This window comes from Anas platyrhynchos, chromosome 2 (genome assembly GCF_047663525.1).
Source record: "Anas platyrhynchos isolate ZD024472 breed Pekin duck chromosome 2, IASCAAS_PekinDuck_T2T, whole genome shotgun sequence".
Classification (NCBI taxonomy): Eukaryota; Metazoa; Chordata; class Aves; order Anseriformes; family Anatidae; genus Anas; species Anas platyrhynchos.
In genome coordinates, this window is record NC_092588.1 from 112,767,455 (window position 1) to 112,791,863 (window position 24,409).

A 24,409-nucleotide genomic window follows, 5' to 3' on the forward strand; every position below is an offset into this window, starting at 1 on the left:
CTATGTTGGCTTCAATAATATTTTTATATTTCTTATCTATGCTGTCCTCCCATACTGAGATTTTTTGTTTGTTTTGAGGAGCAGACTTAAAACCTGAACATCAACACTAGAATTGACAGGTAGGTAACCGCTTGTGCCCTCTTCATGTTAAGTGGGGTTACAAAGACTTTGAACCTTGACAAATGCACTTACCTCAGGTATTGCTATGATTGGTCCTGGTGGTCCTGGTGGTCCAGGTGGACCCACAATACTGTTCCCATCCTGTCCTCGTTCACCCTATTTTAAAAGCATTACATGTGGAAAACCCATTTACTAAGCACTACAATTCACAAATTTCTCAGAAAGAATGAAATCCACCCAATCTCACCTGAGGTCCTGGGTCACCCTTCTCCCCTTTTGGCCCCTGCACATGATAATAAAAACAAGCAGAAATTATTTTAAAAGGAAAATGGCGAAAATGAGAATTCTTTATCCTCAGAAAATGCACAAGAGTAAAACACAGGTACAGAATGATCACCAGCCTCTCAAACCACAGATGGGACAAGCTTATTTCCACTCAGATCCACTGAGGGCATGATGTTTAAAATTATTTGTCAGCACATTTGACACTTCACAAACAAGAAACAAATGAGCACACACCATTTCATTAGCTGGGAATTAATTACAGAAGCCTTTCTTTCAGTGTAGTGAAATCAGCCATGCCTGGCTGCTTTTTCCTTTTTCAGCACTGACTGCCTCAGTTGTGTCCTGGATTGCCCAGTGAACTGGGCAGGGAAATACAGGTGAGCTAAACAGTCATTTTTCAGATAAGTTATTTCTAAGCTTGATCAGCCCTTCAATATGACTCACTAGACATGTAGACAGCTCGTTTGGCATGAGTGAAAGGAAAGTGGCAGGGAATGAGCTGTAGGACTTCCCAGCTGAAGAATTTTTGAAGTCCCTGGGGCTCTTAAGCAGGAGAAATACATTAAAGCCATCTAATTTTTTTTTTTTTATTATTTTTTGGTTTCCATCTAATTAAAAGCAGAGATAAATTCTGAATAATTAAAAACAAAAGGAGAATTGAAGAATGAGAACTGGCCCCTGGAGAGGCCTGTATCACTTTTGAGTGGTGTGTGGTGTCTAAACCGTATGCTTCAGGTTAGGTAGGACAAACCCAGACCCAGCTCTCCATATACTGCTACCAAGTCCTGCAGAGGGATCCTGATGAACCTCAAGACACAAGTTTAGGAGCCAGTGTGTGTTAGGTGATCACGGGATATGATATCCCTACTCACCATATTTCCAGGATGTCCATCAATGCCAGGAAAGCCTGGTTTTCCTTTTGTACCTGGCAGTCCCTACCACAGAAAACATATTGTTATTCAAGATAAACTACATGATCTAATACAAAGACTACAAGAAAAAAACTACAAGATCTCATAAAAACATACTGCTCCTAAAGGGACATACTATCTGAGTGGACTAGATAGTAGGTTGGGGGGTTCCATGGAGTTAGGATCAGTAGCTCTCAGTAGTCATCAGCCCTCTGCACTGCTCCTGCTATTTCCTCCTCTCCAGATATATATTTTTTTTAAATGCAGTTTCAATTATTCATCATCATTGTTTGCAACTCTGCTTAGCAAAAGGGTGAATTCTGCTACTTTCCCTCAAGCTTTATTGTGGGTTATTCCCACCCTTTCGATTAAGTGACTCTCAAACTGGATGAAGAGGCAGCAGAGATACTGAACGTAGATGGGAGGGAGGGAGAGAGGGGGAGGGATTGGGATGTGGGGAAAAAAGTTTGGTAGCTCCTGCTCTAGTTTAGTGGAGGACTGAACTTTACTGCTATGAATCTGATCAGTTACTCTATATTCTATGGGGAAAAAAAAAAGAAATTATTCCATAGTAATGATAATGAACTTTGCCTAGAAAAAATTGATAAAAGAAGACTGTGAATTCTTAAAGGAACAACTAAACAGTGAACTCTCTTTTTATTTGTATCTGTTTTTCTCTGTCATATGAAAAAGCAAAAGAAATTACACAGAATAGCTTAATGATTCACCCAAGTGCTAGATTAGTCCTGTGCTGTTTCAGTAGTGTTTTGCGTTTTCTTTTCATTTGATTTTTTTTTTTTTTTGGAAAAGGTTGTTTTGTTCTTACATTTTGTTTTGCTTCAGAAAAACTACTTCTGGGCTTTTACAGTAGATAGTACCATGACAATCTAAAAGACATAGACAATTCCATGTAAAAGCTTGGTAGCTGTCAAAAAGGTAAACTGAATAATAAAGATTATTATAAAAGGCACAGGGAAAGAAAAAAAAAAAAAAAAAAAGAAAGAAAGAAAGAAAGAAAGAAAGAAAGAAAGAAGAACCCAGAGCATTACTATTCCACTGCATATGCTTATTGTATGCCCATAACTTGAATACTGTGGATCGTTTCAGTTCTTTCATCTTAAAAGAGTTCTAGTGGAAATAGAAAAACTTCAGAAAGAGCAATGGGAATAATGAAAGGTACAGAATGACGTCTATATGAGATGTTATGGTGTAAGCTAGGGCCATCTAGTTGGAAAAGAGACAAATGAGGAGATGGATGAAGAATATTGTATTATATTCTAAAAGGAGAGAGGAATTAAGGATTCACTCGTCTAATAGAAGAAATAGTGAGCATCAAATGAAAAAAGCTGGAAGAGGTTCGTGCAATGTGTAGCTAAGTTGACAGAGCCCCTTGACACAAGATATCATATATTATAAAAGTTTGTGTAAGTTCCAGGGAAGGTATCAAGTTCTTGCAGAAGAGAATTTCAGTGTACTACTTGTCCTTTTCTAAACTCAAACAGCATCTAAGCATCTGCTCAAACTGTATCTACTTTTGACTATTTCTGGAGGCAGGGTACTAGGATGCATAGATATGATCCAGTAAAACCACCAAGAATTATGTAATATTTTGCTGGAGTCTCTAAAAGAACAATAGATCCATAAAGCATCTAAAGTCAAATAGCCTTCTGTGTTGCATTTTTGGTGTGATAGAAGAAGTTCAAATTAACAATTTATAGGGCTCAAAATCCTCTCTCTACTTGTGCCTTATTATAGAACTACCATCATAAAAGATTTAATATGCCATCCTTTCAGGCATGCTGGTACGTGTAGATCAACTTCCTATTATTACAAATCCTGAATAATTTCATCATTTGATTTTCCTAATGATTTTTAGTTTGGAAGAATAATACAGTATAGGTATGATGCTTTAATTAAATAAGTTATTCAGAGACATCCTCATTTCCAACTCCCCCCCGTATTTTAAGATTGTAGAGCTGCTCTTTGCTCAAATATAAGAGAACTAAAATACATTCCTCTTTTTCTTTTGTTTTCTTTTGTTTTTAACCTGAGGATTGGAGAGATTGACTATTCTTAAATAACTTTGTAGCCATTCCACTTACAATATATGCATGTGTTTGAAATGTATCTGTCGTAGCATCAATACTAATTACTAGAACAAACACCATAAGACAAAACACCTGTATGAATAATAATTAAGGAAGTAATTTATAGCCTCAAGCAGATAAAAAAGAAGATTTTAAAACTACAGTCCTATGCATTAATGTATCAGCTTTAGTTACTTCACTAACAAATATCTCTGCCATGGCAATGCTTAAAATACACAGAGCAGATGGAATTTATGTCAAACAGTCCTACTACATTGTTGTTTTTTAAAAAATAAATAAGCAAATGCTGTTAGAAGACTGTGGCAATACTTCTGCAAATACTCAGCAAATGGGTAGATTCATAATGATTTTTTTCTTGTTTCATACAGCAACTATTAATTTTAGAGCTGTGCCAAATGCAAAAGAGTTTTATTTTATTTTATTTTATTTTATTTTATTTTATTTTATTTTATTTTATTTTATTTTATTTTATTTTATTTTATTTTATTTTATTTCATTTCATTTCATTTCATTTCATTTCATTTCATTTCATTTCTACGTGTCCCAGTGCTGCCATCTGCTGTGATACATCTGCAAAACGCACCCAAGTCAGCCATAGTCAGTCATGCAGAAAGCAGCGGGGACATGAGCAGAAACTTTGGGGTGGGCTCCAAGGAGGGTTCAAAGCAGAAAAGACAGGGATGGTGAGGGGGAAGATTGGACAGGAAATATGGACTCTTGCACCATTAACTTCTGCACTAACATGGTGGAAACCAGTGTCAACTGGCTGCTTTTGATGCCATGTTGCATGGCTAGAGCTTGAACTGATCCAGAGGAGCAGGTCTAGCTTGCACACTGGTTCATGGGGTGAATTAGACAGCTAGGACAAATTCCAGATTGGAGGCGCCTGCTGCATATTAGGAAAACCGTCTTTCCTAGATGGATAATGAAGCACCAGGACAGGATACCCAAAGACTTTTTGCATTCTCCTTGGAGTTATTTAAGACTCAGCCAAACAAATTCATTGCTGATATGATCTGGTGTTGGTGATAATCCCACATTAAGTGTGATATTGGACTAGATGACCTCTGGGGTTCTTCCAGCCAACATTTCTACATTCCTGTACCTTCTGAATGGTCCATTTGGATTAGGAGTAACCTGGCTGCAGGAAAATGGCAAGCTCTAGCACAGAAATAGGGAACTATAGTGGCCTCTGTGTGGAACACTGGATTAGGGTTGTAGATGGATCCTGAGACCTCTGCACAACACAAATGAATCTACTGTTGTACTACAGATACGTACTGTAGTGGTGGAGTGCTTTAGTATGGTGTGCTAGCTATGAACCCTGTTATTAAGAATGGGACAACAGGTAGAACTCAGTTTTCACATAAACTTTGCTTATTTTCATTTTTGTTCTGCCAAAAACGAAAGTGGCTTCACAATACACCATGACATCACACACTTAAATAACTGGATTTTAAATATAATTTTAACCATATTTTAAACAGAAGTCTTAAGCAACAGGTTACCTGGCTCCTGACATTCACAACTCAACAGAGAAAGGTTCTGTTTTTCCAGAAAAACTTTCCCGAGCTTTAATAAATTGACAGAGCAACAAGAAATGTTCATTGCCCCCTTATTATTCCCATATAAAGGAAACTAAGAGGAGGAAATGAGTGAGGTTTTAGATCAAGCTATATGAATTTCTCACCTTTGAACCTGGTGGACCAATATTTCCTCTTTCTCCCTGAAACAGAGACACAGTAAGTGGAGCTCAAAGATCAAAGTGAATGGTGATTACAAGGATTTTTAAAATGTATGTTACTTTCCTTAGGGGGGGAAAAAAAAAGACTGGATGGAGTAGAAAGATTAATAAAAACAGAGCACATTTTTGGTAAAGTGATGCTCAATATACATTTGTGAACCAGTTCTGGGGGTTTAACCTTCCAGTTGCAACCTACATCATAAGTGCTTCTGGTTAGCACACATTACTTTTGCTGTGCATGCACCAATCTGCATGCCTGAACCTTCCTTTCGGTGTCTGGAAAGTGAATATAGTAACATTCCCCAGATATACCAGTGCCACAGTGATCTTGTGCATCCACAAATGACCCACATTCTTGCTTCAATACAGTTAAATTAGCCTCCTCCGTACTACTGCTCTCCCCATCTACCCAGACACTGTGTCATACCACAAGTAATGTAATGAGTACTGTCCTGTTCCACCTTCAGGGCTTACTCTGCAGCACTCTGGCTATGAGTAGACATGATTTCTTGACTTCACTAGACAAAGAATATGCAATGTAGTTCATTTTAATTGAGATGGATAATATGAAAAGGAATAAAACATCAAGAAGCTATTGCCATTGCCTGGAATGTCATGTTTATGCTTACAGTCTTTCAGGAGTGTTTATATTCTTAAGTTAATGAAGACTGTAGACTCTTTTTTAAAGGAAAGTAGTTTTTCATAATAATAACTGTAAAAGCAGAATTTGGTCTTTATTTGTTGGGAAAGACATTAAACTTTGGTCACAACAGGCCTTCACTGTTGGGTGTTTGAAGGATTAAGGAGATATGAAACACAACTTTATCAGCCTTTGTTTTCTGGAAGTGGGTAGCTGTTGTATTTTGCCACTGTTGCCTAGTGAGGTCTTTTATAACCATGAAAAGTGGGTGTAAATTTCATCCCCATGAGAATTATAGTGTATTACAGCCACTTTATATTGATTTTCTGTAGTGTATCTGATTTTGTAAGAAATTAAGCAACACATAATCTGTTCCTTTCTGTGTCTCCATGATCTTGGGGATGAATGACTCAAGTTTAAACAACCATAAACTTAGTGTAGTTGGTGGTGAACTCTCTCGGTCAAAATTTATGACTATCTTTTCAGTCCTAGTCATGTTCATAAATGCATCATCATGCTATCCCCATACTCATAAGTAATGCTGTCTTCCAACATTAACAGGAGGACTTGTTACCCAGTGGAGGGACTTTTTGCAGCTGTGTAAACTGAGCACTACACTAGACCCTACATATAGCAGACTGGACAGATCTTAGATTGGCATTGTTCTATGAAAGAGATGCATGCAGCTGTTGCTGACAATGTCCTTTCTGAGTAATCAGTGACCTGTGCTGTGTATAAATTTAAGGAAGAGAGGGTGGAGTCCACAACCTATTATTTTACATTTCATGCTATCTCAGTGTTCCTGTCATTTCCCAGGGCAATGAAGACATGGAACATCTTTAACTTCATACAACAGATTGAAGGTGCTGAAAAGGTTTTGCCATGCTGTACTATTAAATTGAGCGGTACTAAATCTTCATATAGGATTAGAAGCAAACTCTTCCTGGCTAAGGCTCCATTTTGGGAATATGCCCTTTTATCTTTTTTTCACATTTCTCTGTTTTTTCCACATGGCTTATTTAACCAACAGTAGCATCAAGATGGAAAAATTCTGTCACAGCTGAGCTCAAAGAAAAAAAGAAGGCAAAGCACAACTCTCTCTTTTCCCCCAACATTTTCAGAATCTTTTCTCATCACTTTCTTATCACTTATCACAAATGACACCAGAAGGTCTTCCTACAGTTTCCTCTTATAACAAAACACATGCAAACTCCTGGAAACCAGAATGAAGTATCAATGAGCAACAAAGAGGAACTGCCAAACTTCCTAAAAAATTAAACAAAAGTACCATGTTACAGCAGGTGTCTTGGGGTCTAAGTGCCCCATTGGTATTTATGCACCATTCTGATATGGATAAGAAATAATTTATAGAAAAGAAATAAATAAGAAATAAAATAAATTCTATTAATACACATTCTGTGTTATCCAGTCAGTGTAAAAGGAAACACAATTAATCTAGTACTTACCCCATATATAAATGTTAACCATAAAGTTGTTTTTTTAAAAGCAAATACTGGGAATATAGAAATCAAAAATATACTCTGAAGCAAAATAGGCTAGCTTTGATATGTTCTTGTTCATACAGTACTTTTGGTCCAAATGTTGTCCATGTCGTTCTGCAGAACCCTATTAAATCTCACTGCATTTACAGGCAAATCCAGGCAACATTTCATAACAAATTTTCTCAGAAAAATAAAAAATCATAATAGCAGCTGTTACAAAAAGAGGATCCGAGATCAGAAATATAAACAAAGTAGTAAGATACAAGCACTGTTTTATATTCATTGTTCTAGTAAATAGTGCCTTGATTTATATCATGAAAAGAGCTAAAGGTATTTTTTTTCTTAGAATGACTTTATTTCTAATACTTTCAAAAAAAAAAAAAAGTACTAGTATGCAGTAGCAAGTATTAAATTCTTGAAGTACATTTGTTGCAAGGGATTACTTTCAATTGTTTACTTTTTTTTTTTTTTTAAATTTGCCTCCTTGTATAAGATTACATTGTATTAACAGAGTACAGGCAATATGGTAATGTCTTGCCAGGCTAAAAATAGCTTGAAACATACTTTTTGGAATGCAAATTCTACTTGTCAGTTGTAAAGGTCAATTATGATCCTTTAAAGGCAAAATTAACTGTCCCAATATGGATCATTTGAGGGGGTAGAATGGAAAAAAGAAATCCAACAAATGATTGAGTCATCTCCATCTGGAATATGAAGAGAAGACACTGTCAAATAAACCGCCAACAAAAATTTACACTGATCTGTGGTAGAAAAAGAATAGAAACCTTGGAAATTTTAGCTACTCTACCAGACGAAATTTTATTTTGAGCAACAAAGAGGAACTGCCAAACTTCCTAAGAAATTAAACAAAAGTACCATGTTACAGCAGGTGTCTTGGGGTCTAAGTGCCCCATTGGTATTTATGCACCATTCTGACATGGATAAGAAATAATTCTATTAATACACATTTTTATTACAAAAAGTTTTAACAAAAAAAAAAATATATATTTTGTCTGTTAGACAAAACATAACCACTACATTCTTAAAAATGTGTGAGGCCCCACATGGCATGCTACATCCAGGTCTGGGGCTCCCAGCACAAGAAAGACATGGAACTGTTAGAGTGGATCCAGAGGAGGGCCACAAAGATGATCAGAGGGCTGGAGCACCTCTCCTGTGAAGAAAGGCTGAGAGACCTAGAGATGTTCAGCCTGGAGAAGAGAAGGCTCCAGGGACACATCTTTGCAGCTTTCACTGCTTAAAGGGAGCTCATAAAAAGTATGGAGAACAACTTTTTGCTCAGTCAGATAATGACAGGACAAGGGGAATGGCTTTAAACTAAAAGGGGGGAGATTTAGGTTAGAGGTTAGGAGGAAATTCTTCACTTAGAGGGTGGTGAGGCATTGGAACAGGTTGCCCAGATAAGCTGTGGATGTCCCATCTCTGGAAGCGTTCAAGACCAGGTTGGATGAGGTCCTGGGCAACCTGATCTAGTGGGAGGCATCCCTGCCCATCACAGGGGGGTTGGAACTGGATGATCTTTAAGGTCCCTTCCAACCCAAGCCATTCTATAGTTCCATGTTTCTATGATAAAGGATGAATAAAAAAATCATTGGATAGCTATATAGTGGGGATAATTGTAATTTACTTCTTAGCAGCTGCTTTGAGTTACAGCTCTCTTAGAAGCAGATACTTTGTTTTCTCTCAAACACAGTCTGGAACCTCTGGAGTTATCACTGGATGTGACTCATAATGCTTTTATTCAGTACCAACAAGTATATAAAACCTGTTCCTGATTAAAAGGAAATTCCAGAATTTTGTTCAGCTGCAATAAGATGTTTTTCAGTATTTATAGCAGAGTGACTTGGAAACCATGTCTATTACAAAATCAAAAGCAAGAATAAGTCTATCAATTAGGGAAGTCAGAATGGGCAATTTCAGAACCAGATTTGGACATCTAATTTTGGACACTAACTTGTTTTGGCTAATGAATTCTATTATTGTAAATATAGTTTTCTGGACACTTTTTTAGTAGCTAGGAAAAGATATTAGAATGGGAAAGGTCTCTAAGATTGTAATTGTAACTGAGACAGCTACAATTTCAGTGATTCAGAATTACTAAACCAGCACAATAAAGAGCTGGCTACTTGTTACTGGCTCCAGTTCGTTTCTGAAGATTCATGGAATCACAGAAAAAGTACAGGACCTCCGTAGGCCATCTAATCCAGTGTCCCCCTTGAACTGGAAACATCACCACCTATACATCAGGTCCATGATGACTTTGTCCATCCTGGTCTTGAAAATCTCCAACAATGGAGAGCTTCTGCATCCTCTCTGGGCAACCTGCCACAATTCTGTACCAATCTCTTAGTGGACCAGTTTCTCCTAAGGTTTAGCCTGAACCTCTCAAGATGCAGTTTTTAGACCACTGTCACTTGATGCACCCTCTGGTGCTATGAGGAACAGTTTGGCTTCATCAGCTTTACAACTGCCCTTCAGAGAATTGTAGGCAGCTCTTAGATCACAGCTTTGTCTTCTTTATACCAGAATAACCAGTTTGAGCTCCTTCATCTTTTCCTCACCAGTCACATGCTTGAAGCCTCTGACCCTGCAGGTCTCTGCTGGACTGCGTCTGTCTTCTCCACATCCTTCTTGATGTGGGGTGACAAACAACAACAACAAAACAAACTAAAAAAAAAAAAAGAAAAAAAAAAAGAAGAAAAAGAAGAAAAAAAAAGGAAAAAAAAGAAAAAAAAGCCCCACACCTCTTATTCCACCGCAATTGCAACTTCACTAACCCTGGGTACAAGAGAATAATAATAACATAATAACATCTTTATAAGTTTTAGCCATGCTCTTCTTGGTGCATTGCAGCACAAGGTTTCCCTTATTTGCAGTGACAGTGCACTGTTGCTGAATATTCAGTCTGGCATCTACCTTATCCCAAAGTCTTTCTCAGCAGTACTTTCTCCAGACTTGGGCAACAAGACTCATTCCTTCAAAGCTGTATTTTGAGTGTTCAAATGTTTCTTTCAGAGTGAGCATGGGGGCAGGGCCAAATCAGAACAATGCAGAGAGTTCTAGGAGGAGGAATACTAGATAATTGCCTGCTTTGGGCAAGTCACAATAGATTGTAGTTTTGGTGTTACTTGTTAAGAATTAAGATAAAATGTGGTAAGTACTCAGTGTTTTAGAATGGCTCACACTGACAAAAATATCCTGAGACAAGTTTGATGGAGGAAAAAACATTCCTTGTTCTTGGTAATGATTTCCATACTACTGGGAACAATGTTTTAGTTTAAGTGGTATTTTCAGACTATTCACATCTTATTGTCAAATGATAACATTTCAGTTTCATTATCTTCATATGCAAGAAGGGCATCTATTAAGGGATAAGAGGAAACAGAGAACAAGATAGTAGAAACTCTATCTCATCATTTAATCTCTTAAACAGATACCACTCAATTCTCTAAAAATCATCAGCTAACCAGGTATCAGAGAAATATATTTCAGATTCTTTAGGACACAGTTAATTTGATATCATTCTAGAGCAACTGAAGCCAGTGCAGTGCAGTTAGTCTATAGCTGATTGGGTCTATGCATTTCCAAAAAGCGGAGAGATGACAGTTTTGCTTTTGGAAAACAAAGAAACAGACAAACAGACAAAAAAAATAATCAATGCTTCCCTCTCTCAGAATATCCACTTACCTTTGGCACTCTTGATCCTGTAATTCTGGATTCACTTAGCAAGCCAATAATCCCTGATCCCTCCATGTCCTAATGGAAGAGAAGAACACTACAGAACTTAAGAATTAATCTTTTTTTTTTCTTTTTTTTTTTTTTTTTCTTTTTCAGCTGCTAATATTTCTGGAGTCCTGTAAAAAAGTAGGCAGATGTTGAACATATATATAGAAAGATAGATAAATAGATAACGTTTTCTCATTAGCCTTTTATTTTAAATCAGCATATGGTGTTCTAGAGACAGGCTCTTTTCAAATGAGATAAGAGCATGTTGATCTTTCATACAGAAACTCTGGTCTTTACAAACTTGTCACTTTGACTTTATATCTCTGGCACTTGAGTCTGGGCAGCAACAGGCACCTGTGAGAGGATCTCTGCTTTATGTGCTACATTTAAACATGTAGTACTATTTTTCTGTTTAGCACTTCTTGTCACCTTGCTGCTGAAATACTGTAATGACTAATAAGGGTTACATAACTGATTTAAGGCAGGGAGGGCTTGCAGGCTGGTTTTTAAGAGCAACAGTCATTATTCAAAAATAAAGGTCCTTCATGACTTTCACAGTTTAATTGTGAATTGCTGTCTAAAGTGCAGCTGACTGAAATGGAGAGGGAAGAACTGTTCTGCCAAAGATTGTGGAATTAATTAAGATGGGAGAGACCTCAGAGGCTACCCAGTCCAACTTCCTGTTGATATTACGGTCAACTTTGAATTCGAATCAAGTTGGTCAGGGCTTTGTCCCCTCAGGTCTTGGAACCCATCAGAGATTGAGGTTTTACAACCTCTCCAAGCACCTGTTCCAACGCTTGTCAGTCCTTGGGGTGAAAAATATTTTACTTCTGTCAAATTTGAACCTCCCATTTCAGTTTATGATTATTGTTGCTTATCCCTCTGTGCACCACTGTAAAGACCCTAGCTACATGTCTTCTCAGTAACCTCCTTTCAGGTACTTAAAGGGACCCTAAATCTTCTCTAGACTAAGCAACCTTAGTCCCTTGAGTCTTTCCTCACAGGCCATGTGTTTCAGTCTACTGACCATTGTCCTGGCTCTCTGCTGACTTCAGAAAGATCTCAGAGAAATGTAAGACCTTTTGGGAAACACCCATATTTCCTGTGGATATGTACTAGTGACTTTAAAGGAGACTGCACAGAAAGTAACAACCACCATTTGGCTCCCATTATTTTGAGTGTGACATTCCAAATTCAGGGCAGAACCAGGAGGTGCCAGTTCTGAAGCAGACAAAGAAGTACAATTGCAGGTTGGCATAGTTCTCTATCTTAGCTCCAGAACCATTTCAGCCACATATTCCAATTACTAGCTTTAAGCCTATTCCAGAACTTGTCAGACTGTGTTGCAAAGTGTCTGGATGAACTATGCCAGCAGGAAACCATTGTGACTCAATTTCTTCTGAAAAAGAAATGTGACTTCTGTGACTTCTTTCTTCTGAAAATGGAAAATACTGATATTTCATTGTTCCTCTTCCTTGTTCACAGCCATACAGCCTTCATTTTCAACATCTGTGCCACATATTGAATCCTCTGGCTTTTCTGTGAGTCATTTAAGCTCACTAATATGGCAGAAAATTAGTTTTTTGTTTGTTTGTTTGTTTTTTGTGGGGTGTGCGTGTGTGTGGATAGTTCTCTAAAATTTTAGTACATTAAATTTACTTCTGGAAGGATTGATAGAACACTGGATGTTAGTGTATGTGAAGGGTAAGCATGTGCCTGGAACAGCTGCAGACAGGAGGAGGAGCAGAAAGAAAATAAAATCTTCACCTCTTAGTAACAATGAGCATTTTTATCAGTTATTATGTTTAGAGGACCATACTAGGAGTAGGCACTCCTTAGCTTTCTGCGTAGTTGTTGACTAGAAATTGTTCAGATTGCCATGGATCTTATGTACTCTGATGACAGTGTAAGGAAAAGGGTAGGAAAACCAATTACATCAGCTTAAGCTGCTATGGAATGACAGTTTGGTGCTGAAATTATGGAAAATGTCAACTGATCTGACTCCAGTGAAAAGGAGAGATCTTGTTATTTTATCCTTTTCCACCAACTCCATGAGGGCAAGTACAAGAGAAGCAGAAAGAGTGCACAGCTGGAATTAAGACCTTCTGTTTAAGGACAAAGTGGGGAATAATGAGTCATTATGTTCATTCAAGTCCTTCCATGTAACTTCACCTGAGAATGAATATTACTTAGACTTCATTTTGCTCCTCCATCAGATAACAGAATGACAAATATCATCAGAAAATCTGCTGAGATTCTGCTTGGCCTGTTTAACCAAACACTAACTACTTAGAGTAAACCGTAAAATGTGTTTCTGGGCCCTTCCTTCCTTTGCCTCCACTCCACTTTAAATACTCCATCTGTGCCAGTATGCTTTCGTTTTAAGAGAGTGCTTGATGCCTGCTTTATATAACATACCATCGATTTTGACATCTGCATATTTTAATAGGTTTACCAGGTACCTTCTGTGGCTCAAACTGTTCTTTTGGCAAACACAAGTGCCAGCAAACCCCATGCCATTTGTTTTTTGCATATAGCTGAACACAGATGCTAACAAGCACTAACAGGAATGTTTTGCATAGACAGCCTTACAGCAGTAAACAGACTGCCAACCAAAAGGTAGTGTTGCCCTAACAAATTGGCATACCACGTTGCTGCTTTAACAGATGGCAGGGGTGAGCCTCTAAAAGATCAGCAAGAATTAGCAAGCCTGTCTCAGAGGAATTACAATCACAGCAATTCTATTTGGACTGGATGAAGTTTAAAATGAAGCTAGTCACGATATTATTGATGCAGTTAGAGCTGATATTTGTCTCTATCTGTGTCCATAAAAGTAGCAACTGTCAGTTTTCACAATGTCATGCTTTCCTGCTAAGTATTACAGACTTTGCTTCTCTTTGAATTAAGCATCAGAAGTGGCAATTTCTGGTCCTAAGTAGGCCCCCTTCAGGAGCTCTCTTTGGTGGCACAACAAGGCAAAGGTTGTTTCTACTCAAATAGAGTGAATGGGGTAGAGTGGAGCATCCCTTAACATCTGTGATCCTGAAGGGTCACAGGAAGTGACTATCAGTCAGACAAGCCATCCTGGGATCAAACAAAGACCAGGCCTAGGAAGAAGATGTGGCTTATTACCAGTCCTTCCCTCATTCTGAGGCAAGCATATATTAATTCAGGGAAGACCCTGTACCAGCCTTCATAGTATGTTAAAATTAATGCAATAGAGTGTTTGTATACTTAGAATTTATGCTATTATTTACTAACAATTGCAGTGGTGGCAATTAAGAACTTGTTAGCTGCTGGAGAGTTTTTTTTTGCCCATTGAAATCCATGGATGTCAGTGACATTACTACTCAGTAGTGTACATAGTATAATACTGTTTAGTTAGATATCAGATGTTAGAATATACCTCTAAACAAGCATTAATGGTCACCTCTGTACTTGGAGTACTCAAAGTGTCTCTACAGTAAAAAAGAGAGAAAGAAAAAAGAAGCACTGTAGATACTGGCAGAAACATGTATTTATCTGGCATCTTTTAAACACCATCACCTTACGAATGCAATTCTATAGATGGCCAGCAGTTTTGTTCAATAATAATAATACTAATACTACTACTAACTATAATATTGAATAGACAACTCTGGAAAGACTTTTCTGAGTCACTGCTAGATTAGAAGTGAAAAGCACATAAAAAGAGAAGGCAAAAACTCATATGTGACTGTTGATGCAGGCAATCTGTCAATGTTGCTTCACAAACATATTAATAGGGCAGCTCTTGAACCTGAGTGTGCTCCCTTTGCCTTTCTGTACTGCACAGCTACTTTTTGTTCCAAAAGAATAATCTCAATGAGTAGTTCTAAAATCACATGTAAAGCTCAGATTGAGCTGACCAGATACCGTATTTTAAAGTGATGAAGGTATTATTTTCAGAAGTATAAAGTAGGATTTGCAATTTCTTTTTATTTTTTTTTTTAAAGAAAATTTTTCTTCTGAGTAGAACAGACCATGAAACCACAAATGTCAATAATTTTTCTCTGTATTTCCATCTTACTGAAGAAGCTAAACTCACGGCCTCAAAAATGACAGCATGGGAAAAGTAGAAGCTTAAGTGGAACCTGCAGTTTGATTTTAATGAATACTGACAGGTCTGTAGATATATAGAGATCTTTACTCTAAATTATTTACATGGTAAAAATGGTGCCAAAGAAGCTTTTCCATGTAATGCAGTAGTAGCTTTGAGTATCTGATATTAGCAATTATATTTTTATATAATACACAACATTAATATTTAATTACTGAATAATTTAATTAAAAGTGCCTAAATAAAAACAGAATATAATAATAGTTCAGTTGGAAGGGACCTACAAGGATCATCAAGTCCAACTGCCTGACCTCTTCAGGGTTAAGTTTAACCAAAATTTAAAGCATATTAATGAGGGCACTGGCCAAACATCTCTTGAATACTGATAGGGATGAGGCATCAACAACCTCTTTCGGTGTAGAGAGATTTTACCTAATATCCAGTCTGAACCTCCCCTGGTAGGACTTCATGCCATTCCCATGTGTCCTATCACTGGTTAGAAGGGAGAAGAGATCGGCACCTCTATCACACTTGTCTTGCTGAGGTGATCAGCTCTGGGGTAGATGTGTTCTCCAGCAGCATTATGGCCTGCAGGGTATTTTCTGCATAGAGGCCCCTAGAGGCATCTGAGGGAACCACTAGGACCCTACAGCCCTCTCGAGGGCAGCTGACGAGCCTTGGGAAGAGCCAGGAGTGCTCCTCCTCAGTCATACAAAGCATGCAGCCCAGGAATGCAGCGAACAGGGCATGTCATGTCAGTCAGGGTGTGGCACAGGTCCTTCATTTTGTATTCTGGGAGTAGCAGAAGAAAGGCCTTCTACTGTTACAGAGATGTTGTCTACCCGCCAAGCCTACTGGTCTGAGGCGGTAGCAAACGACTCCGTATGTCATCAATTCATTCATAGTCATGAAATATACAGATGATTACATTGCCCCTTCTCTGAAGGAAGTATATGCATAGCTACAACAAACCCCATAACAGCAAAATACCTCAAATCCGGAACTGTAGCTTAGACCTGTGGATCCAGGAGGTCCAGGCGGTCCAGGAGGCCCTGGGGGTCCTGGGGGTCCTTGTTTCCCAGGAGAGCCATGAGGACCAGCTTCACCTTTGGGGCCTATTAATCCAGTGTCTCCAGTACTACCCTAAAATAAAAGGTCAGTCAATTCTTACACTGAACATGAAAAAGTTGATGTAGGTAAGTGCTTAGGATTCACAATAATAATCTGTTAGACTTAGTCCTTTTCAGGGGTACATTCTAAGTAACATGCTGTGTTGGAATGATGCTGCTTTCCCATAATCTGTAAAGTCACTGTCTGTTTTATTTTTATCTTTACCTTTGGACCAATGGAGCCAGGAAGACCTCTATCACCCTGTAAAAGAAAACCATCCTTATTATGTACAGTAAGAGCATTAATCGGGAAAACAAAACAAAACAAAACAAAACAAACAGATGAATGTGATTGCTTAATTAAAATGCTAACAAATTTCTTTGTTGTTTATCTTGATGTCATAATGTCCTTTATATGAACCATTAGGCCCATTATTTAAAAGGAAAACAATTTCCTTAGTTAAAAGGAAAACAAAGAGGAAAACAATTCAGGAGTTATATTACCAAATGACCAACTCTGGTCTAAGATGCATACAAGAAGCAAACCTGTATTTCAATTATTGCTGCAGATTTTCAGATCTCTAGACTACACAGAATTACACTTTGGGTCACATCCTTATGCTTCTAAACTTAAATGACAAAACCCTCATGGACTATATGAGAAGCAGAAACTGATCTGGTGTGGAAACAAGCAACCTGTCTATGATACCAGTCCAAACAAGGGATTTGATTATGAGTATGGTTTTCAGGCTCTTTTGCAGCAATCAGATTATTTGATTTGCTTTTATATAGTTTACCTAAATGCCATTTCCCCACATCTAACGTATGGAAGAGACAGAAACTCACTGCATATAAATATTCATTTTCTAAATTGCACTGAATCTAATGGACTTAATTGTTATATTGGCAAGCTCCTGTGCTTACACATTCAGTTGAAACTTTTTTTAAGTAAGTTCTGAAAAAATGAGTAAGCATCAGCAGTGTAACGATAACAATGATTTCTTCAAAAAGTAGTGGCAAAACTAGATGACTTAACTTTCCACTCTTCTATGCATCCTGCAGTTTCACCCTGTAGTATTATATGTAGTAAATAGGAATAATTATTATAACTTGATATTGCACTATAGAGTAAAACAAGGTTTTCAGGTAAAAATGCATAGTAGAAATGGAAAAATCATATTATCCCATGGTGTTGGGGATTGTATTGAGCAGGAACAAATATGTAGTGCTTCACTTCTAATTAACATTTGTCAATGTATGTACACAATGTAGAAAACAGTCTCAGTGAGGCAAAATAGTTGAATTTTTTGCCATTTTTTTGAGTATTATACCCTGTTTGAAAATTATTTTTCTCTTTCAGTTAATTCTCTTTCCTATAATCTGAGAGTCAGGTCCTGTTTGCTTCATGTAGAATTTATTCTGTTCTTAAAATCTTATACGTAAAACTCAAGCCACTGTTCACAATAGAGACAAGGTGTGGCTGCCTGCTTTATAAGATGCATTCTTTATTTTCTGGATAGTTGCTAGATCCCAGGTGTTCTGTAGTTCTACCAACATCATTTTTTTTTTTTTGAAATTACAAGTCAGACCCTACATTCTCAGATTGATATTAAAAAATCTTTCAATTTAAAAAATAAATATGTCAATATTCTGTCTGTTTTTAATTTTTTGCGGTTTTTAATTTTGCTTGTAGTATGTGAAATTTCAAGGCTCACTTAGGAGTCTACTTTCAAGTTCTTGTGCTGAAACCTAAGTGTAGATAGCCACTGAAGGATGAAATTTTCCCTTAGCCACTAAAAAAAAAGTGAGACTTAGAATCACAGAAAAAGGGTTGTACAGGACCTCCAGAGGCCATTTAATCCAGTGTCCCCCTTGAACTGGAAACATCACCACCTATACATCAGGTTCATGATGGCTCTGTCCATTCTGGTCTTGAAAACCTCCAACAATGGAGAGCTTCTGCATCCTCTCTGGGCAACCTGCCACAATTCTGCACCAACCTCCTAGTGAACCAGTTTCTCCTAAGGTTTAGCCTGAACCTCTCATGATGCAGTTTTTAGGCCATTGTCACTTGTTGTACCCTCTGGTGCTATGAGGAACCATTTGGCTTCATCAGCTTTACAACTGCCCTTCAAAAAATTGTAGTCAGCTCTTAGATCACAGCTTTGTCTTCTTTATACCAGAATAATCAGTTTGAACTCCTTCATCTTCTCCTCACCAGTCACATGCTCGAAGCCCCTGATCATCTCTGCAGATCTCTGCTGCACTGTCTCTGTCAGAGTCACAAATTGCTGAGGTTGGAAGGGGCCTCTGAAGATCATGTAGTCCACCCACTGCTCTGCTGCAGAACTTGGCTGCCCTGGAGCTGATGTTCTGCACATCCTTCTTGAAGTGGTTATGCAGTAAATAGGGGAAACATATTGAGAGTGGCATTTTTTTGCAGTATGTGGTTTTTGGTTCAATAGTAGAATAAGCAAATCTCTCTGCTGGATGCTATCATCCTTTGCTTCCATTCATGTTTCCCACTTTGTATTGGCTGTAGAACTCATTTGATCCTCAATTGTGCCATTCACTGCAGCAAGTCAATGGAAAACTAAGTAACCCTCTGCTGCACATTAGCATGCTGAAACATCTCACCAAAGACTGAGTGAAGGCTGAAGCTGACGCAAGTGTGGGGTTGGGAAATCATAGCTTGAAATGGCAAAACTGCAGCAGTCAACAGTTCAGGCAGACATAGGATGCTGCAGAAGTGTAAAAACATTGCTGTGCTAGCGGTCAGAAGACCTGTGCTTGTGTGACTTAGGATAAGGCACATGGAGCAGATCACAGAATTCAAACTTAAGTCATTCCAGTGGCCCTAGTATACACACACAAACCATGGAGAGAAGTTTCTGCAGTCTGGACTAGGAGCTGCAATTCTTTCTTTCCCCCTAGAGACTTCCTAGCTTTTTATCTGTGAATTGCAATAGAGTAACTCATGTTGCATTTTGAACATTGCATGCTGCAGAAAATGAGACTGCATCCACCTGGATTTCTCAGTATGTCTTTTCCAATATGTTCTAATAAGTCATTAACATCTGGATTCAGTAAAAAAATTGTTGAAGTCAGCCAACACTGTGTTGCAAGGGGCAACACAGATGTTTAACTTACCTTTTCTCCCTTCTGTCCTGGTGGGCCAACCACTCCATCAAGCCCAGGAAGACCCTGTGGATGATAGTAAACCTAAAGCAGGTGGTGTTTGATAGTCCTCTTCCTAGCACATACAGGCAAGTATTTTGGACCTACTTCATGAAACAAAAGTGTGAAATACTATGTGGCACCAAGTACCAGCTAACACCACTAAGTTCTAGCATTTGTATTTCTTGTCGACTGAGAATTTGGTTTAGTATAAAAAAAATATTTAAATACATATTAATAGAAAACTATATCAAATCATTGCATAGTGAAATAAAAAATAATTTTAAACAATATAATATAGATACAACATTTTCATGTAAAATAATGGTGTTATGCAAGCAGGTTTTGACAATGCTACTACAGTTGTGTTGGGACTGAACTCCACACACGTCAGCCGTCTATCCAGTAATAGTCTGATTAGTGCTCAGACCACACATGGGCTCGTCAACTCCTTTCTCTACCGTTGAGAGTTCTGGCATACTGTAGAAGATTTTGACGAAGACTAGCTGACTGGGGCAATATTTCTTCTTTGCAATCAAAGCAGAAAACATCCTGGAAGGGCTGACAGGCTTTGTGTGTGGCAGGATGAGCAAAGCCTGAAAAGAACATTCTAGGAATACGACCACTGTGCAGCATATTGGAGAACTGTCACTTAGCCCATCCTCCTGGAGCTCTTTTGTGTTAAACCATGGGGTTTTCAGGCATGAATTCCTTAATTAAGTGTAAGAAAGAAAGAAAAATATTTTCCTGACATCATAGTCCTTAGTTTCTTATTGGGAGGATTCCTAACTGGTGGAACAGGTGTACTGTCACTACAAGGAAGATGGTGGTGGAAAGACGATTGCAGACAACTGGGCTTTATATACTCCTTATCCTTATACTTTTACTTATACTTATCCTTTTATACTATCAGGATATCTAAACCCAGCTCAGCAATCTAAACCCATGCCCTAATGCTTAGACATGTTAAGTGAGACAGGATCACTAGAGCTTCAGGCATGCTTAAAGCTAATCCTTACAGGTTATGTCAAGAGTACATTACATTAGCCTGTGCAGGTTGTCACTGTCATCACAGCAGCTTCAAGTTCTGTGCAGGCTAGCCTTGTTATTGAAGGTTTTTAGGCTGGCGGTCTCTGAGCTCCATGCTGCTGCTCAAGCACTGTTGACTACTTTGAAGATTACCCAGAATCTACAAGAACTGTCCAATACTAATGTAACTGAGGGACAGTCGACTGGGACCACCCCCGATAGCCAGGACTGCTGATAAATGATGGTAAGTGGCTTGGCCAGCTCCTCTGCCAGTTCTCTCAGTATCCTCAGGTGGATCCCATCTGGCCCCATCGACTTGCGTACATCCAAGTGCCGTAGCAGGTCGCCAACCATTTCCTCATGGGTAGTGAGGGCCACATTCCCCATGTTTACTAATTTTATTGCTGAGTGAAGCCCCCTCAGTCCATTAGTAGAGTTGCACAGACATACGCAAGGCTGGAACACACTGCACGTGGACAAAAGACTAACTATAAAAAATACAGGGTAATGTTTCATTTCACAACATATAACAAAATATCTATGATAGGAAATAAGACAGTTTATTTTCTAAGTAACTATAGTAACAAAACAAATGTAAGCACTAGTTACTTTGAAGTCCCACTGTTGCACTCCATTTTTTTCCCTAGCAGGAAAAAATAAATAAATAGATTTGTCCTGAAAATGCTTGTATATTTGGAGAATGTGTTGGCACCTCAGTTGTTTGCCTTGTGCTTTCTGATGATTCCTTCTATTAGGCCCTTGTATAGCCATTAACACATGTGCAAAGCAGATACTCCTGAGCTGATTTCATGGGGCTAAAAACACATCTTCTAGAAGTATAACTGATGACAGTGTGTGAGGCTATGGAGTTTCAGGCCTTTACACATGAGTAACTATTACCATTCCTAAAGCACATGCATTCTTTCAACAGACGATACTCACAGGTGGACCATGTTTTGCTGAAGGTCCAGGAGATCCTGGGTCTTTTCTCTGCACATCTTCTATTCCTGGCCTTCCTGGAGGTCCTGTGGGCCCATCTTCTCCATTCTGACCTTTCTGTCCCCGAGTAAGTAAAAAATTAAATATACTAAATATCTTGCATTATCCTGTGGTTTAACTGAGAAAATAATAAACACCATCATCTATTGGCTGTCTCAGGAGAAAATCAGAAAGCAACAGCATCTACTGACTGCTTGAAGTGGTGCCGTCCTGCATTCTTTTGTCTTTATGGTATGAAAAAGGCCTGATTTTCACCCCAAATGGAGCTCTCTGAAAATTTCTCATGCTGCACATATTCTTCTCTTTCTATTATTGTAAATAGGTTGAAGCTTCCCTGGAACACTGGGCTGACTTCTAACTCCATGTTGCTATGTCAGGCTGACTCCTAAACCTGTGATCTTCCAAACCACATGATGTGAATCAACTTTGAAGTGAGACTTTGGCCATTATCTTATTGGTCCTCCTTCTGTGTCCATTTCTGGGGTTGTTCCAATGAATTGGACCATTTTTGAGGTCAGTTGGATCACTGTTCCGGGATTGGTTTCATATATTTGGTACTGGTAGTGGTCTTATGAATATATATATTTTACATGTATATTTGCTGCCATAGTATTGGTGAGTGTCATCTCTCATAAGCTTATTTGCTGCTTAGTATTGACAATTTTTTGAATCTATAATACTAATATGTATATATATATATATAATATATTTTTTTTTACTGCCTCTAATTGCATATCTACTACCTCTAGCTGCTCCTACTGTTTATTATTGCTATACCTTTAAAATCTGCTATATATTTACTTCTTGGTAATAACTTCATTATTATTATTATTATTATTTTTTTTTTTCAATCAAGAATCTCAAGTCCATCTCAATGTGAGAGATCCTTATAGATCCAAACTTCTGTATAGTGAGAGTGCTTTTCAGTCTGTTGTCATGAGAGGACATTCAAGAACATGAGAAGTAACTTCTGGTTTGCTATGCTGCTAAATGTAATAGACAAAGAAAACAACTCAACAAAACACTTAACATTCAAATATGTTTACCTGCCCTTGGGCCAAAAAAGATAAAGCAGATAGCAAATCCTTTGTACAGACCTTCTCTCCGCTCTCTGTTGGCAAAACACTAAAACCAGAGGCATCTTCTTCTCCTAAGATTTTCTGTGTAACAGTGGTAGACTGACTGTTGCCTTGTCCAGTTTCCATGACAGCAGAATCTAAATAAAATAATCACTTAATAGTGAGAAATAGAGCAAAATTACACTGATTCAGAGGTTATCTATCATAGCACATGTTGCAATTAGTTTGAACAAAGAAAATATTTAGATTATGACCAAAATACAGAGTATTCCAAGAATTAATATGTCACTTTATAACTCTGAAATATTTAAAAAGAAACAAAAAAAAAAAAAAGGAAAAAAAAAAAAAGAAAAGAGAGAAGAGAGAATAAAATTATAAAATGAAAGTTTATTTAAGGACAAAGACTGTATTGCATTTTCTTTGCCTCAAACTCATGTCTAATGATTGCCTATTTTTCACGTATGTAATGTAAAAAAAGGAGGGGTAAGTACAACAGGCACTATCTGGAGTATATGTAAAATTTAAAAAGGTACAATTTCTTTGACTTTATTTAGATAAATAGCTTCTTGTTCTCTGGGCATGCACCAAAATTACCTTGCTAGTGGAGGATTAGATTTCTAAGAAGTTTATAAGCTGATGTTTTCATGACATTGCTAATACTTGCATCCAAAATACCCCATTTATGCACTAAATATATTCACATTCTTTGCAGTGAAGATAAGTGGAATATAGTCATTTATTCAGTGGTGGTACTCAGTTTTAGATGAAAGGCTGTGCAGAAGGTCATTGAATTAAGCAGTTATCTTAAATTTCTTTCAAAAGACTCACTTGATTTTAGAGCCAGTGACACTATTTGCAGATATATGTCTTAATAAATGTCATGTTTCTCAATGACCTGAGCAAAATGGAGAGCATTTTTCTCCTTTCCTTCCCTTTGCCTAACACCTGTAATGCCTGTACATTACTGTAGTGTTGTAGAGTATCACATCTGTAGCTCCACAGGTCAGGTTTTTTCTTTTTTTTCTTTTTAATTGTTTTTATTTTATTTATTAATTTTTTATTTTTAACATTTTTGTTCTTCTTCTTTTAAATTTTATAATTATTAATATTATTTGTTTTAAAATATAAAACTTTCTGGAAAAAAAGTGACTGAAACTTTCACACTATGGATGGGTAAACCTACTCGGCATGTTTAACAATGACTGGTGTAAGCATCTATATGGAGTGAAGTGAGAGATGCATTGAGTGTTCTCTGTATTTGCTACCACTTACCTTTGCTGTTGTTAAGAAACTGTGGTCTAACAGACTGCAGTTTCAATGTTTGACATGCTGATCCTTTGAACACACAGGATCCCCCAAATCATATAATTTTCAACTCCTGGCAGCACCCAAAATATGTCTGTGGTTTTTCATACAAAAAAACCCTACCAACTCTGACCTAGATAACAAAAATGACAACCCCCCATTACCTGCCTCCAAACAAGCAAACAAACAAAAAAAGAGATCATGCCTTGTTCTCTAATTTTAGCTGTTTCAGAGGTTTCTTCTGTTCTGTGATGTCCCGAGAAATTGCTTTCTTCCAAAAAAGACAATATGGTTGGTGGTGCTTCCACTGGCTCGGCCAGTGTATCTTCAAGCTAAAATACATAAAATCCCAACAAACTGTTTAGAAAAAAAAGGCTTAGTATATGTTTTAAAGCAGAAATCAATTAAAAAATTTCAAGGGTCTTCTTTTTATTAAGAAGTATTGAGAAGTATTGGCTTAGGGCTAATTTTGAGAGGAAAATAAGATCTTTTCCACTGGGGGCCAGATCTGATTCCCACTATAACTGACAAAAGTACTTTCTTTTGATTTCAGTTTTATTTACTCAATTTGAG

The 24,409-nt window shown here is 37.7% G+C and overlaps 1 protein-coding gene across 1 annotated transcript in view; it reads right to left on the bottom strand.

Annotated features, from left to right (window-relative positions):
* Window positions 1-24,409, bottom strand: part of COL15A1 (collagen type XV alpha 1 chain) — a 110,446-nt gene that overhangs the window by 47,858 nt on the left and 38,179 nt on the right. The window contains exons 6-16 of the mRNA XM_072033357.1: window positions 24,042-24,168; window positions 22,550-22,668; window positions 21,396-21,509; window positions 19,398-19,451; window positions 16,474-16,509; window positions 16,129-16,281; window positions 11,019-11,087; window positions 5,115-5,150; window positions 1,278-1,340; window positions 368-403; window positions 193-276 (exon numbers count right to left, since the gene is read on the bottom strand). Of these exons, the coding sequence (XP_071889458.1) occupies window positions 193-276; window positions 368-403; window positions 1,278-1,340; window positions 5,115-5,150; window positions 11,019-11,087; window positions 16,129-16,281; window positions 16,474-16,509; window positions 19,398-19,451; window positions 21,396-21,509; window positions 22,550-22,668; window positions 24,042-24,168 (891 nt within the window). The remainder of the gene's footprint in view (window positions 1-192; window positions 277-367; window positions 404-1,277; window positions 1,341-5,114; window positions 5,151-11,018; window positions 11,088-16,128; window positions 16,282-16,473; window positions 16,510-19,397; window positions 19,452-21,395; window positions 21,510-22,549; window positions 22,669-24,041; window positions 24,169-24,409) is intronic.